Genomic DNA, 15,557 nt, shown 5'->3' on the forward strand with positions numbered 1-15,557 from the left:
CCAATCTCAGCAAAGACCGAAGTTTTAGTCTCTTCTCTCATTCCAGAGTTTTTTCAAACTAAATGTTTCCCTCTACTTACGAGGGCCAGTTCCCAAGTCTTCATAGTTAACGATATTCTGTCTGTCACCTGACCAAGAAAATGGCAATACATGCTCATCCCTGGTCCCAAGAAAGGACTGTAGGATGCACTACATGATTCAGAAAACTTCTCGAGTAAAATTGATTGATAAACATATAGCCCTTCCAAATTCCCAGCAGCAGAGAATTTCATTTGTAAGCTATAAATCCCAAATTGTATGCATCTCCTTGGTTTAACATTTACATCAGTTGCTTGGCATTTATGCAAAATGTTGCCACTCCAGAGAAAGGAACGAGCTAGATTCTCAAGTAGCATTATTCCTACCCAACTTTTTGGAATGTGTAATTCTTCAAGGAGCTGTTCCTCATATAACACACGAATAAACGTTTGAGTGTTTGCAGTGGAAGGGAGATGGCAATAACTAGCTGTACTTACCTGGGTTAAATATTCCATCCCCTTCTTTCCAGCCAATAAATTCAATCATTTTCTTCAGAACCGCTTCTTCCACTAACAGAAACACTGGGGACACCTCATACGTATAACTAGATAGATATAAAAAACACTTCACTTCTATGACTAGAGTCAAACCATCCCTTTGGTGTCCCAAGAAAAATGCACATAGAGTTTTTTCAACCAAGTGGCTATGGAAGTGTAGGTAGAGTCTTTGGAAATTTATCCAGTTGGAAATAGAGAAACATAGTCTGTGATCGTGCTAGTCATGGTTTGATAGATGCCAATATCTGGGGGCCTTCGGGATACACAAGGCTACTTCAGCAGTCATAATTTACAGGAACAATTTGGGTCCACTGGGAGCCATAAAGACAGAACATCTAGATTTTTCGTATTAGCCATAAACCACGGCCATTTCATTCTTTGGATGCTGCTTTGGATACTGGTTAAAGAAGAACCATTGCCAGGTGCCTGGGTGGCTCAACCAGTTGAGCATCTGCCTTTGGCTTGGGTCATGATCTCGGGGTCTTGGGATCAAGCCCCACATTGAGCTCCTTGCTCAGTGGGGAGTCTGCTTCTCCCTTTCCTTCTGTACCCCCACCCCCGCTTGTGTGAGTGCACTCTCTCTCTCTCTCTCATTCTCTCAAATAAATAAATACATTCTTAGAAAAAAAGAAGGAAAACCATTGTCATGGTAACCAGGTTTTATTAGGTTCCTATCACGTGTACCCTAAGTCAGTTCTAGCTATTCTCCAGGGAAACTACTTATCCTGAACTAGGGTTTTCTCCACTATATTCCTGTGCTGGCACAAATGGGAAGTGCTCTGTGGGGCCTCTCTTATTATGCGATGATTTTATTGCAAAGCACTGCCCAAATCCCCTGTCATTGAAGGTTTTGTTGCTCCAGGCTGGACTAAGTTAGCCCCTTGGGGAAGGCTTCCGTGGCAGGGAGCTACCTTTCCCAAGGTCACAACCAGGTATAAAGGCCTGGCCATATGGGCCCAACTCCAGACCACTCTGAAGGGCCATTATAGCTCTAAAAATCTCCACTAAGTCAGCCATTTGAGCCGGCAGAACAGCTTGGCTTCTGGTTCTGCCCACTCCTGCTGCCTTTCTCATCACCCATGTGGATCCCAAGGGCGTTCCTTAATAAACACCCTGCTCACTAAACTCATCTAGAGCAGCTTCCCAGGGAACCCCACCTGGGAGGGTTACCATGCCTTGTTTCATAATATTTGAGTCTCTTTTTTCTGTAGATAACTCGAGGGTGACTAAATTACCTATAATCTCCTCTAACAATTAAGCCATTGCATTAAAGTGTATCTGAATAAATACATATTCCAAATATGTAAGCCAAGCAGACACACTTAGCTTTGCAGTCACAGAATTGAATGCGAATATTTTAACACCTTCAAGGGAAAACTTTGGACATGAGGCAAAACAAAAACAAAAACACAAGATGAAATGAAACAAAGAAATGGAACACCTACTATGTGTCACCTCCCTACCTCCCTACATGCCAAGCTCTCTATAGACAGCATGTCATTTTGCAAACACTCCAGGTTCTATTTTCAACCATGCAAGGAAGCCAGTTCACACATTTCAAAAGTGTGGGGGGAAAGTCTATGTGTTTGTGTGCACCTGCAAATATAAGTGAAATAATTGTTCACTTAAAAAAAATTAATATATAGCCTGCCTACAAAATCTGGCTCAACAGTAAACCTGGCGAGAGGCATGGAGGTGGAGGAGAGGACAATATGGGATGCTCTCATAGCTTGCTCACATTTTCAGTGGATTGTTCAGCTTAGCAACAATTTAATACTTTGCAATCCGCTCTATGTTTCAGCTAAAAGAACCCAGACGAGAAGTTAGATATCACAGGACATAGAATGAAAGGTTTAGAGAGTTGGGTAATTTTACTGTGTCTTCTGGCCCACCTACCACTTAACACTTCTACTCACTGTAAACTGGTATCATCTCTCATCACCCCACCGAGATTTCTCTAACTGAAGTCACCAGTGACATCGTGTTGCCAACTCAAGGGACAATTTTTAGTCTCTGTCTTAGTTAAATACTGAACAAGCTTATGATTCTAGACATACTTTCCTCTAGGGTTTCCATGACTTCCTGGTTGATTTTCTCCTTCTTCTCTGTCTCTCCACTGTCGGCTGGTCTTCCTTCCTCCTAACTATGAGATATTATTAGATGTCCTCAAGCCCCAGTCCTATGCTTCTGTCCTCACTCTACAGTCTGTCCTGCAGACACCACTTCTCCATCTTCTGGATTGTTTTTGTTCAAAGTGTCTTCAGCCTGCTCATCAAAACCAATTGTTTGGCTTTGAAAATATATCAGTGCTTGGGAGACCACCACAGAAATTCAGATTAATTTAACTGGTCTGAGTTGGGACCCAGGCCTCAATATATTTTTTGGAAATGTCCCAGGTTGATTCTGATGAACAGGAGGAGTTGAGCATCACTGACTTAAGGAATCCCATCTGTGCCCACCTTTTCAATTACCATCATTCCCCAGTAACTCCTTATTGACACCTTTTAAAGAGATATTAGAATTCCAGGACTGTATATCTCTCAGCTTGGCTGATAAAAACTCTTAAATAGCTCAGAGTCACTGTAAACTCAAATTTTTGCAACTGAAAATTAAATTCTTCTCTTGCCTTTTTCATCATATCCCTGAAAACTGATCCCCTCTTCTGATGCTTTTTATATCAATGAATGACATGACCAGCAACCCAGCTACAGAAGCCAGAAACCCCAGCATCATTGTTTAGACCTCCTTCTTGTCTTCATTCCCAAGGTCCAATATATTACCCAGACCTTTCTGTTTTATCCTCTAACCAGCCCTCCTGATCAGTCCCCTCCAATCCACTCTCCATATGTCTAGTGATCTTTTCAATAAACAAATGGCATATAATGATTTAGAAACCTTTAAAAGCTTTCTTTTGTACTTAGAATAACTCATAAACATGGCCCACTGGGTCTTGCATATCTGGTCCCTCTCCATTTCTCCAATCATATCCTCCGTTATGCTCCCCATAGGTTTCTACAACCTCACTGACCTTTCAGTTCATAAAGTACATCATGCTCTCTCCTGCCACAAAACCTTTGTGCATGCTGTTTCCTCTGTTTGAAACTCTTCTCTCCTCTTTTCACCTAGTTAACTCTTATTCTTCAGCTCTTCGTTTCACTTCCTCAGAGAAGACTTTCTTGAGCTCCCAACTTGGAAAAATTGTCCCATTTATATTTATAGCAGCATGCACCTCTTCATATGTGAATTAAAATTTTACATTAATTTGTGAGGATAATTTTTTCATGAATTTGCATGGAGCATCTCTATCTCACTAGACTTTTTGCTTCATGAAGGCCAAGTCAAGTTTTGCTTCTATTCAAAGTATCTCTCTGGCACTTAGCAGAGACATGGCTTTTCATGCAGGAATGAATGACAAGTTGCTTAATCAATTTTTTCATCTAGTAAGTGGAGATAACCATGCCTGCATGAAACATCTCACAGTACTTCTATCAAATCAAACAGCTCTTTAAAATATTGCTAAGTGTCATTCCATTATTTATGATGACACTATACCAATGAAACCATGAAACAGAAGTTCATGAAATAAAACTTTGTCTACTTAAAAAACATCTCTAATGCATGCTCTATGTAAGAGTCCAGTAATATGGTACTTACACACTTGGGTTTAATGCTTCTGTCATAAATCGGGCCACCAAGGAGTAGTAATCAAGTCCAGCATACAACTGGTTGAAAAATCTTGGATGGTCTGTAAATTTAAGCAGAGCATTCATCTACAAAGCAATAAAAACGAAAAAGACTCTCCATATAACAGTAACATAAATCAATCTTTCAGACAAGAAATCCAGCCAGATACAAAAGAGTATATACTGCATGAATCCACTTATAGGACATTCAATATAAGGCAAAACTGATCTATGGAGACTGAGGTTAGAATTCTGGGTACCTTTGGGAAGGCGATATTGACTAGGAAGGGACTCGAAGAAGGCTCTGGAGTGCTGGGAAGGGTCTACATCTTGATCTGGGTGATGGTTACTCATACACAGTTATGGGCAAATTCACAGAGCACTTGAGATCCGTCCACTTTACTTACTGACTGTAAATTACGCCTCAGTTTTTAAAAGAATTCAAAATCTAATCAGGTACAAAGGGACCAAATGTTGAAAACCCACCTCATAACTCTCTCTACTAAACAATCATGCTTCTCAGCAACACTTGGGCACCATCTTAGGATCTCTGGTTTATTTGTTCCCTTTTTTCACCCCACGCCCCAGATCCAAACCAGAACCCTTGAGAAATGGATTACTATCCATTGAACTATCTGTCCAAGTATCAAAGCCTGCTACCTTTATCTTCAGAAGATATGGATCTTAACTTCCCTATCTTTAAACATATTTCACTCACCAACAGGGTTCACTTCAGGCTAACGGCAGTGAGTGGCCTTTTCATTTTTCAGATTGGACCATTTTTCATAGTGCAACTGGCATTATGTAGATGGAAGTAAGATGTGACTCATCATAGGGCTTACATAAACTTTCTAATTCAACTTACTTCAAAGGCAGTAGCCTTTAAGACTCAACTTCAGTTCCAACTTTCTATTTTTTTTCCCCTCCTATAAAAGGTCTCATAAAGGTTCTTAGCTTTCCACAGTGTGAATATTCACACCAAACACCAGGCTAACTGACTTGACATTCTCAATCATAGGAAGCCCAGCATGACAAAGAACAAGGAGGCAGGAGGTCTGTTTCTAAATTTGAGTATTTGGGAACCTTTTTATTTAGTGACTTCTCATTACAGCTCACAGCATTTGGTTTTAGGGTATTTTTCTCTTTAAGCTAGGAGTTTAATAAAAAACAAAAGCTCAAGAAAATGTTCTTTTAAATAAAATACGGAAAACTTCCTCTAATCTGGCAAAGGAAACCAGACATTGCTACAAGTAATTTTAATAAGATTTTTTTTTTTAGTTCCATGTTAATTTATGATTGATTTCCATGGTAACATTATGGAAAATATCCAGTAAACTGAAAAGTCTCCTGCATTAAATGTCATTCTACATTTCTGACATGCACTATAATAATAAGATATGTATCTCTGCTTTTGAAATGCTAACTGGGTTTTTGATACATACACCAGACTTTCCCAAGGGAATATAAACCAATTATTTTTAGCCAGGATTTTATTATCTTCTTTCCACTAAATTTAGTTTAGTGTCAGTATTCACAAAGCATAATGCCTGCATGGTCTTAAGCACCAGATTACCTTCACAGCACACTGCGAAATGCATATTTTGGAAAGTTACTTCCTTACTTCTGGAACTTGTTCCCTGGGTGTGTGGGATATTAACAGTTGGACTAGTACATCAGCACAAGACCAATACCATACTACTGGTTTGACAAAATATCATAGCAGTTAAGCATTATGGCAAAGCTATCACAGCAGAAACTTACCATGTATTCATTTTTTTACGCTTTCTTAAAGATTTTTATTTTTGATCCTGTTAGATTTGATAAAATAATTTAACAATTACCAACTGCCAAGACTTCATTAGTATCTTCCCAATATACTCCTGTTTATAGTAAAGACAACCTCCTAAGCAATTTTTTTTTTTTTGCATATTGTGGACCATGAAGATTTAAAATCCCTTTACAAGTTCTATCATCAAACTATGCTTTGCCAGTTTAGACCAACGTAAGAAATAATAAGTAGAGTCATCATGTATGGTCTTGATTATAAATGGAGGATGGGGATTGCCAAGAAGCAGATCATATTTCTATACGAGCACTAACACTAATGGTTTTTCTACCCATTTATCTTTGGCCTTGACAAAAAAAAAAAAAAAAAAAAAAAACTGTATTACGAATTAAGTGGCCCATTGTAAAAATAACAGAACCACTATTTTTTGATCCATCTTTCTTATTGCATAAACATTGTCATACTCAGCTTTACTATCAGGTAAATACATGCTTAAGAAAATATAAGAACTTGTTAGGGATACGGATCAAGGAAGGAAATGAAAGTCTTACTTGTTTTGACGCTGTAGCGTATGACATCCTGGCAGAGCTCCAACAGCCTGTGGTGTGGCTCTCCCGTGTCTCTCATCTCCAAATCAAGAAGTTGTTTCAGCTGCTCGGGGGGCCGCCACTCACAAACCTAGACATTCAGCAATGGCAGTTAATTGAGCTCCTACTGGAGTCAGGTATCGAGAGGGTGTTAGCATCATGGGCCCTACCCTCACAAAGCTTCCAGACAAGTGGGATTCCAGACAAGTGGGACTGAGATTTAAATGTACAACCTTAGTCCAGGATGAAAAGATGGGATGGTGACCCAGGTGTTACTGGAACAAATGAGGGGCCCTACTTTCAAATGGAAGGTCAAAGATTCTCTGGAGGAAATGATTTCTAACCAAGCAAAGATTAGGGGATGGGGAAGGCAAGAGGGCACTCTAGGTAGAAGGAACCAGGGTCTTAAAGGCTAAAATATAAGGGCACATCTGAAGAATGAAGTTAGTTTAGTGTGGCCAGAATATGAGGTTGGAGGAAGGAGAGGCAAGAAGGGAAGCTGGAATCCCATAATAACTTCCTCACTAGTCTCTCTGTTTGTACCCTTACACTTGACCCATACATTCTATCAGCCTGGCAGCCAGAAACCGAAATGATCCTCTTAAACCCAAGCCATGGCCATTCCTTTGCTAAAATATCTCAGTGGCTCACTTCCTTCAAAGTAAAGCCAAGTCCTCACAATGACTTCAAATGATCCTGTATAATGTGCTTCCCTTCACTGTGTTTCTTCTCAAGTCTAGCTCTGCTTTCCTCCTGGCTGACATTTCCCCACCACCTGGACCTCTTTGCTGTTCCTTAAACATGCCAGGCACTCTCCACCCTGAGAGTCTTCATACTGGCTGTGCTCTCTGCCAGGGTATTCCTGCCCCACACGTCCGCATGGCTAACCTCCTCAGTTCTTTCAAAGCTTTGCTCAAAAGTCCCTTTCTCAATGACAACAATCCTGATTCCTTTATTTAAAATCACAAGGTTCACCTTACCCCAGCCTTATCAGCCCCTTAACATTTCCTGCTCTTCTTTTTCCCATTGTACTTCTCATCTTTAAACATACCATGTAATTCATTTATTTTGTCCCACATAGTCTCCATGAAAGCAGAGATGTCCATCTGTTTGCTCACTGCTCCCAAGTAACTAACACAGTACCTACCACACAAAGAGAGCTCTACAGCCTTGTGGTGAATGAAAGGATGAATGAATGAATGAAATGAGACTCCAGATCATGACAGATTTTCTGTGGCATGTTACAGAGTTTGAACTTGGCTCTAGGGCAGCCATTAAAATGTTTTGGACCGGGGAATGATACGAACATATTTGTGTTTTGGCCAATAGCTTTAGTTGCTATGTGGAGATTCCAAGTAAAATCAGAAAGAAGACGTGGCTGTAACAAACCAGGCAAGAGAAGGTGGTTTCTGAATGAAGTAGATACTACTGGAATGAAGTATTTCCAGAGATATTTAAAATGCAGAAACAACAGAACTCAGAAATCAGTTACACAGCAAGGGTGAGGGAGAGGGATGAGCCAGGGACAACTCTGAGGTCTGTTATGTTCATGGGTTGATGGTGGTGATGAGCAAAAGAATCTGCTTTGGGATGGGGTCAGGATGATGAGTTTGGGGCATATGTAGCCTGAGGCCTCTCAGCACATCCAAAAGGGGTGCAAGAGTTGGTCTGAAGCTCTTGTGAAAGGCCAAGAACAGAGTTCCATACATCCACCATGATAATACACCATGGGGGACATACTCAGAGAGAATCTAAGGAAAGGCATGGGATCTCCCCTGGGCACCACCATCCCTTAAAGTGGAGGACAAGCCAGAGAATCAGGGAAAATCTGAGAAGAGTTCAGGGCTCCTAAAACAAAGAAAACAGAATGCTTTAAGGAAAAGATGGTCATCACCATCAAATCCTGTTGAGAAGCCCAATTTGATAAAGACTGAGAAGTGCTCATGGGATTTATCAACAAGGAGGTGTTCTTGGCAAGAGCCATTTGACAGAGAGGTGGGAGTGGAGGCCAGATTGCCATGAAGTGAGGGTGTGGGAGGTGAGGAAAGAGAGGGAGGGAGGGAGCATAGACAATCTTTAAAAAGTTTGGCTGTGGAGGGGAGGAGAGAGACAGGGGAGTAGCCAGGAAGTCAGGAGACTAGGAGGTGGGAGGCTGGGGAAAGCATGAAAAAATACTGAGTTGTACAAGGGGCATGGAATTAAACTCTGATGTGAGAACCATAATAGGCAGGGGTAATTCAAAAGTGACTGAGACAATCCAAAGGAATGACTACTCATAGAAACACATCTCAGAGATACTGCAGGTTTAGTTCAGAATGGGAATATTGAAATAAAGTGGGTCAAACAAAGATTTGGGTTTCCCAGGGCATATAAAAGTTATGTTTACACTGGACCAGCTAGTCTATTAGGTGTGCAATAACATGATCTAAAAAATGTACATACCTGAATTTAAAAAAAAATAGTTGTTGGGGGAGGTCATCAAGAAGAGGTGACCATCAGATGACCCATGAGCTGATCTTGGCCCTTGGAGGCACCTCACCCCTCCCCAGTCCTTGGAATGTGGGTTCTGCTTGTGTCTCCTGTTCCCAGAGGCTGCTCCAAGGACACAGCCTTGAGACAATGATGTGGTGTTGAGAACAGTTGCATAGTATATCGGATTAAACACAGTTAAGGCCCCTATATGTCTGTATGTCTATCTATCTATCAAACCTTTTAAGGTTTGGAGGGCAGGTGTGGGGATCCACTCATTTTGCTGCTGCCCAAGATACGTTTCCTACGTAAGTTCCCTTTGCATATTAAAACTGCCACATGTCAACCTGGAGTGGTCTGTATATTTCTTTGGTCTCTCCCTGCTCTCTCCAGGAGCCAGTTTCAGATTTCACCCAGGAAACTCCTGAGGAGATTAGGAGCCCATGTTATTTTAATGCTAAAAAATGCAAACTATCATCTGAGCCTTCAATGAGTCATAATCTTTTTGCTGGTGGAGGGTCTTGCCTCCATGCTGATTGGCCATGGACTGATCAACGTGGTGGCTGCTGAAGGCTGGGGTGGCTATGGTGACATCTTAAAAAATAAAGTTTGCTGCATTCCTCAACTCTTCCTTTCATGAACAATTTCTCTGTAGCATGTGCTGCTGTTTAATAGCATTTCACCCACAGTAGGACTTCTTTCAAAATCAAAGTCAATCTTCTCAAACCCTGCTGCCTCTTTGTCAACTAAGTTTATGTACTATGCTCAATCCTTTGTGGTCATTTCAACAGTCTTCACAGCATCTGCACCAGGAGTAGTTTCCATCTCAAGAAACCACTTTCTTTGCTCATCCATCAGAAGCAACTCCTCAGCCGGTCAAGTTTGATCATGAGATTGCCGCAATTCAGCCCATCTGTAGGCTCCTCTTCTAAGTCTAGTTCTTTTGCTATTTCTACCACATCTGCAGTGACTTCTCCACCAAAGTCTTGAACCCTCAAAGTCATCCACAACAGCTGGAATCAACTTCTTCCAAACTCCTGTTCATGTTGATATTTTGACTTCTTCCCATGTATCTCAAATGTTATTTATGGCACCTAGAATGGTGAATCCTTTCCAGAAGGTTTCCAATTGACTTTGCCCAGATCCATCGGAAGAATGACTTTCTAGGGTAGCTATAACCTTATCAAATGTCTTTTTAAAATGGTAAGACCTGAGAGTCAAAATTACTCCTTGATCCATGGGCTACAGAATGGACATCACGTTAATGATTCCATTAATCTTACACATCTCTACAGAGCTCTGGGGTGACAACGTGCATTGTCAAAAGTGGCAATATTTTGAAAGGAATCTTTATTTTCCTAGCAGTAGGTCTCAACTGGGGGCTTGAAATATTCAGTAAACCTTGTTGTAAACAGATGTGCTGTCACCCAGGCTTTGTCTTTCCATTTGCAGAGCACAGACAGAATACATTTAGCATCACTCTTAAAGGCCCTTGAGTTTTCAGAAAAGCCAATGAGCACTGGCTGCAGCTTCAAGTCACCAGCTGCATTAGCCCCTAACAAGAGAGTCAGCCTGCTGAAGCTTCGAAGCCAGGCACTGGCCTCTCCTCTCTAGCTCTGAAAGGCCTAGATGGCGCCTTCTTCGGGCAGAAGGTTGTATCATCTATACTGAAACATCCGATGTTTAGTGTAGGTCTTCTGGATCACTTTCTGCAGCTTCTACATCAGCCCTTGCTGCTTCGCTCTGAACTTTTATGTTACAGGGACGGCTTCTTCCCTTAAACCTCATGAACCATCCTCTGCTAGCTTCATCCTTCTCTTCTGTGGCTTCCTCACCTCTCTCAGGTTTCCTAGACTAGAGGAGAGTGAGGGCCTTGCTCTGGATGAGGCTTTGGTTGAAGGGAGTGTTGTGGCTGGTTTGACCTTCTATCCAGACCACTAAATCTTTCTCCAGATCAACAGTAAGTTTGTTTTACTTCCCTGTCATTCATGTGTTCACTGGAGTAGCGCTTTTAATTTCCTTCAAGAACTTTTCCTTTTGTAGTCACAATGTGGCTGGCTGTCTGGGGCAAAAGGCCTAGCTGTTGGCCTGTCTCGGCTTTCCGAGTGCCTTCCTCACTAAGCTGCATCATTCCTGGCTTTTGATTTAAACTGAGAGACATGCACCTCTTCCTTTCAGATGAATACTTAGAGGTCATTACAGGGTTATTCATTGGCCTTATTTCAATCTTCTTGTGTCTCAGAATAGGGAGACCCAAGGAGGGGGCAAGAGACGGGAACTGACAACGAGTAGAATAGTCAGAACACACACAACATTATCAGTAAGCTCACTGTCCTATATGGGTGTGGTTTGTGGTCCCTCAAAACAATTACAAGAGTAACACCAGAGATCCCTGATTATAACAAACTATAAAAATACCATTATATTTTATGATATGATGTTATAATATATATAATATGTTTTATAATATGTTATAACATGTAACAAGTACAACAACGAAAAAGTTTGAAATATTGTCAGAATTATGGAAAGGTGACACAGAGATGCAAAGTAAGCAAATGTTGTTGGAAAAATGACCCCAATAGTCTTGCTGGATGCAAGGATGCCACAAACCTCCAAACTGTAGAAAACATGCTATTCACAAAGTGCAGTAAAGTGCAATGCAGTAAAATTAGGTATTCTGATTTACACAACATGATTAAATCTCAAATGCATTTAGCGGATGGAAAATTGCATGACTCAGAAGGCCCCTTGTGATTGGATTCCACCTGTCTCACATTCTGGAAAAGGCAAAAAATACAGACTTAGCGAACTCATGTAACTCTACACTCAAGAGGGAGCAAATTTTACTAGATGTAAATTATAACTCAATTTTTTAAAAAGTGTCTGAGAAAGAATGTCTACAAGAGAAGACACTAGAAGTAATCATCTCAGAGTGCGGGGATGTATCTGAGTGGTGCCCTGTTGGATCTCTGACAAAGCTAGATTAAGTTAATGACATAAAGTCTCCACCTCCTTCCCCCCAACTACAGCATAGTTTTCAGCCCAGCTTCAGGTGGATAGCTTGTAGGGCTAATGTATTACGGTCAACATGGGGCATCCTTCATTGATGACTTCAGATCTTAAGCTTTCCCTTCTTGTCTTACCTTCCATTAGTCACCTATATGAGCCCTTCTTTCTAGACACTAAGTTCCCTTTTGCAGTGCTCTTTCCATCCTTTACCTTCCTACTTTCCTTAACACACATGGATCAACTTCTCCCTGCCCATCAAAATCTTGCTTGACCTTCACATCCCACAACAAAGTTCAGAAGACCCACTCTTCTATGAAACCCCTGAAGTCTGCCCCCATTACACACATTTATCACATTCTTATTGGGACCCCCTGTTCTCCTTTCCAATGAAAACCTATCCTTCCAATTAGACTGTAAATTCTGTTCAAAGCTGAGCCTTTATCTTATTTGTCTTTATATCTTCCAGGGCCAAATATAATGGCTTACCTGTAGCTAACACTCAATTAATATTTAATGACTGAATAAAGGCCAATTAAAAAAAAAAAAAAAGCTTACCAGAAAAGCAGTGTGCTCCAAAGTAAAGCAGGTCCAAAATATTTCACAAGTACAGATAAGGCCAGAAAATATGCAATTATAAATATATAATCAAGAAATACCATCAGACATCTTGCCTTGAATATAGGTATTCTAAGTTCACAGGACATTTCGATCTATTTTCCTATTAGTTCGTCCAAATGTGTGTGATCAAAAATTCAGAATAAATACAATTTCACATTCAAAATCTTTTTTAAAATGACATTTACTTTTGACTAACAGAATTGGAATAAAAATCCCTTCTCTACCTCTATTTTTTGATAATTCAATTTCAATATGAAAGATAATCAATGTAATAAAGGATAATTTAGCAATTGTAAGAGACATACAGAGAACAAGTGAAAGGCCCAGACTGAAAGCCAGACTGCCTGAATTTTAGTGCTAGCTCTGATATTAACATGGGATCTTGGGCAAAGTACTTGACCTCCTTGTGCCTCACTTCTTTACTCATCCCTAAAATAGAGTTAACATATAGCCCCTGCTTATTAGTGCTTTTGTAAGAAGTGAATACAAAAATTCATATGGAGTAATCCTGACCACATCACCTGGCACATAGCAAGTACTCTTAAGAGTAGAATTCACTAGTAAAAATTGTGGTATCCATTTGAAGCTGAACTTGAGCCTGACTCTGAGTCTTAGAACCAGCAACTGGTGCCAGTCAGAAGTCAGACTTAACAATCCAGGTTTTCTAGGCTAAGCGCAGACCAGCTCCTGGAAGGACCCTCAGATAAACTTAAAATCTTTTCATACACTTTTCGACATTAAGCTTATTTTTTCCTAGAAACAAAAAGAAGGCTCCCAAGAAGATGGAGAGCAGAGTATGTTTCAGAGAGTGTATACATCAAGATCCTCCAGTTATCTATAACCTATATGGTTATAGGGCAGAAGGCTCCATCCTTGTGCTTTATGCTCTCAAGGCCTGAGGTCTCAGCCAATCTCCCAACAAGTGATGGCTGGCAAAGTTAACAGCCAATGCCTCCAGGAAAAGAGATACTGGGTGGGGGGTGAGGGGCACCTTCTTTGGTGGCTGGGATCCCTTTGAAACAAAAGTACAGAGGTCATCATAACATGAGCTTCCCATTTCCCTTACATCTAACCATCAGACTTGGAAAGAACCATCTTTCCCATTCTGGGGGTTTCTCATAGATTGTCTTTTCTTTTTACCTTCTCACTGACATCTGTAGCCTTCAAAACCACCTCTTCCATTATTAGCCTACAGGCCTCTTCAACAAACTTTTCTCCTGCTCTTGCGTCTGTCATGGGGCCATTCAGTACAACCCCATCCACAAGAACAGCGCTCTTCTTACTTGGAATCATGTCTTGTGGATGCGTATCTCCTGGAAGCACACAGAAAAATCACATTTGAGACATAACCTAATTAGATCACAACAAAACACAAGGGGAGGCAGGACCACTATCCCAGCTTCAAATGGTCTATCTTCTTTTAATACATTCGGGGCATTGAAGCTGACAGTTGTTTATGGTTTCCAATGGCATCATAGAGTTAAGGAAAGACAGTTCTATTTAACATTCCTGTAGAATCTTGTTTGACATCAGAAAGTGTAGAAGGGCTCAAGAAATGTAAATTCAACTCATTTTACTCGCTCTTCCAAATACCTTTCAAACACATGCACAGAAAGATCATTGTAGACATGAGCCCGTGTCTGTTTTGTGCACACACGCTCTTTTGAATTTGCTAAGGATTGCCATATATTCTCTTTGTAGGAATAAGTCATTCCTAAAGAAGAAGAAGTTATTAACATATCACCTCTCTTCATTTTACATTTTAAGCCCATGTTTAAATGACCCTTTATATCAAAGACACTGCTTTGTCCCTGAGATCCCCTCCGTCCATGTACTCAGCCACTCTCTTATGAATGGAGAATAAAAGAAAGTGAATTGAGTGATAGTTGGTGTACCCACATTTGATACCCTCAAACTTGCAGCCTAGGCACAGGCAGAAGGATGGAACAGAACACCTTCAGGAGTATGCAATTGTCACTCAGTAACTAAAGGTTAAAAGTCAACATGGAAATCTATATCTGAGAAGAAAGGTTACTGCCTACCCAAAATAGCCTTCCCCAAAAATAATTCTGGCAACTGAATCCAAATATTCCACCAATATCTGCCACAAGCTTGGATTCAATTTTATTCTTTCTCGAATCAGTGTCTCTCTCTCTCCTCCCTATAAGGTATATACATATTCACTGGGCTGTGGAAATGTACAGAAACAGTTTTAAAAACTATCTTTTTTTAAAAAATAAGATTTTATTTATTTATTTGACAGAGAAAGACACAGTCAAAGAGGGAAGAGGGAGAAGCAGGTTTTCCATTGAGAAGTAGCCCAACATGGGGCTCGATCCCAGGACCCTGGGATCATGACCTGAGCCGAAGGCAGACATTTAACCCACTGAGCCACCCAGGCACTCCTTACTTATATTTTTTAAATCTACCATAAATATGCTGATGGTCCATAGGTATTTCAAATATTTTTATGCTTACCAAGGGCTCTAGAAGTATTAACATTTATTATGCCCTAAGTCTGTCTTTTCCTCAGAGGAATACATTTTGGTAAAATTCTGTGGCTTTATAAACCTTTTATTTCTATTATTGGTGAACTCAAATGGTATCCATGGAGGCAGATAAAATATGGCACAGGCTGATTCCCCAATTTGGGAAAGACGGGGTCTGCAGCGAAGGATCAATCCTTTATCCTCACCCTGAAGGCTGAACCATCCAGAGCTCCAATGACGAATTTTAGTTCCATCCTTCACTTTTACTTATCTTTCACTTGAAAGGATGCATTCAACATGGTTTAGGGCCAAATGGTGAAGCCTTGGAATTGAGCTTT

The 15,557-nt window shown here is 40.6% G+C and overlaps 1 protein-coding gene across 3 annotated transcripts in view; it reads right to left on the reverse strand.

Moving 5' to 3' along the window:
* The window catches only part of GADL1 (glutamate decarboxylase like 1), a 182,390-nt gene that overhangs the window by 137,901 nt on the left and 28,932 nt on the right, over nucleotides 1-15,557 (reverse strand). For all 3 annotated transcript variants that reach the window (XR_007128906.1, XR_007128908.1, XM_047738962.1), the window contains exons 2-5: nucleotides 13,871-14,043; nucleotides 6,596-6,722; nucleotides 4,230-4,320; nucleotides 516-622 (exon numbers count right to left, since the gene is read on the reverse strand). Coding sequence is in view for 1 of the 3 variants with exons in the window: in XM_047738962.1 (XP_047594918.1) it covers nucleotides 516-622; nucleotides 4,230-4,320; nucleotides 6,596-6,722; nucleotides 13,871-14,043 (498 nt within the window). In the remaining 2 variants the exon portion in view is untranslated. The remainder of the gene's footprint in view (nucleotides 1-515; nucleotides 623-4,229; nucleotides 4,321-6,595; nucleotides 6,723-13,870; nucleotides 14,044-15,557) is intronic.

This window comes from Lutra lutra, chromosome 1, assembly GCF_902655055.1.
Source record: "Lutra lutra chromosome 1, mLutLut1.2, whole genome shotgun sequence".
NCBI lineage: Eukaryota > Metazoa > Chordata > Mammalia > Carnivora > Mustelidae > Lutra > Lutra lutra.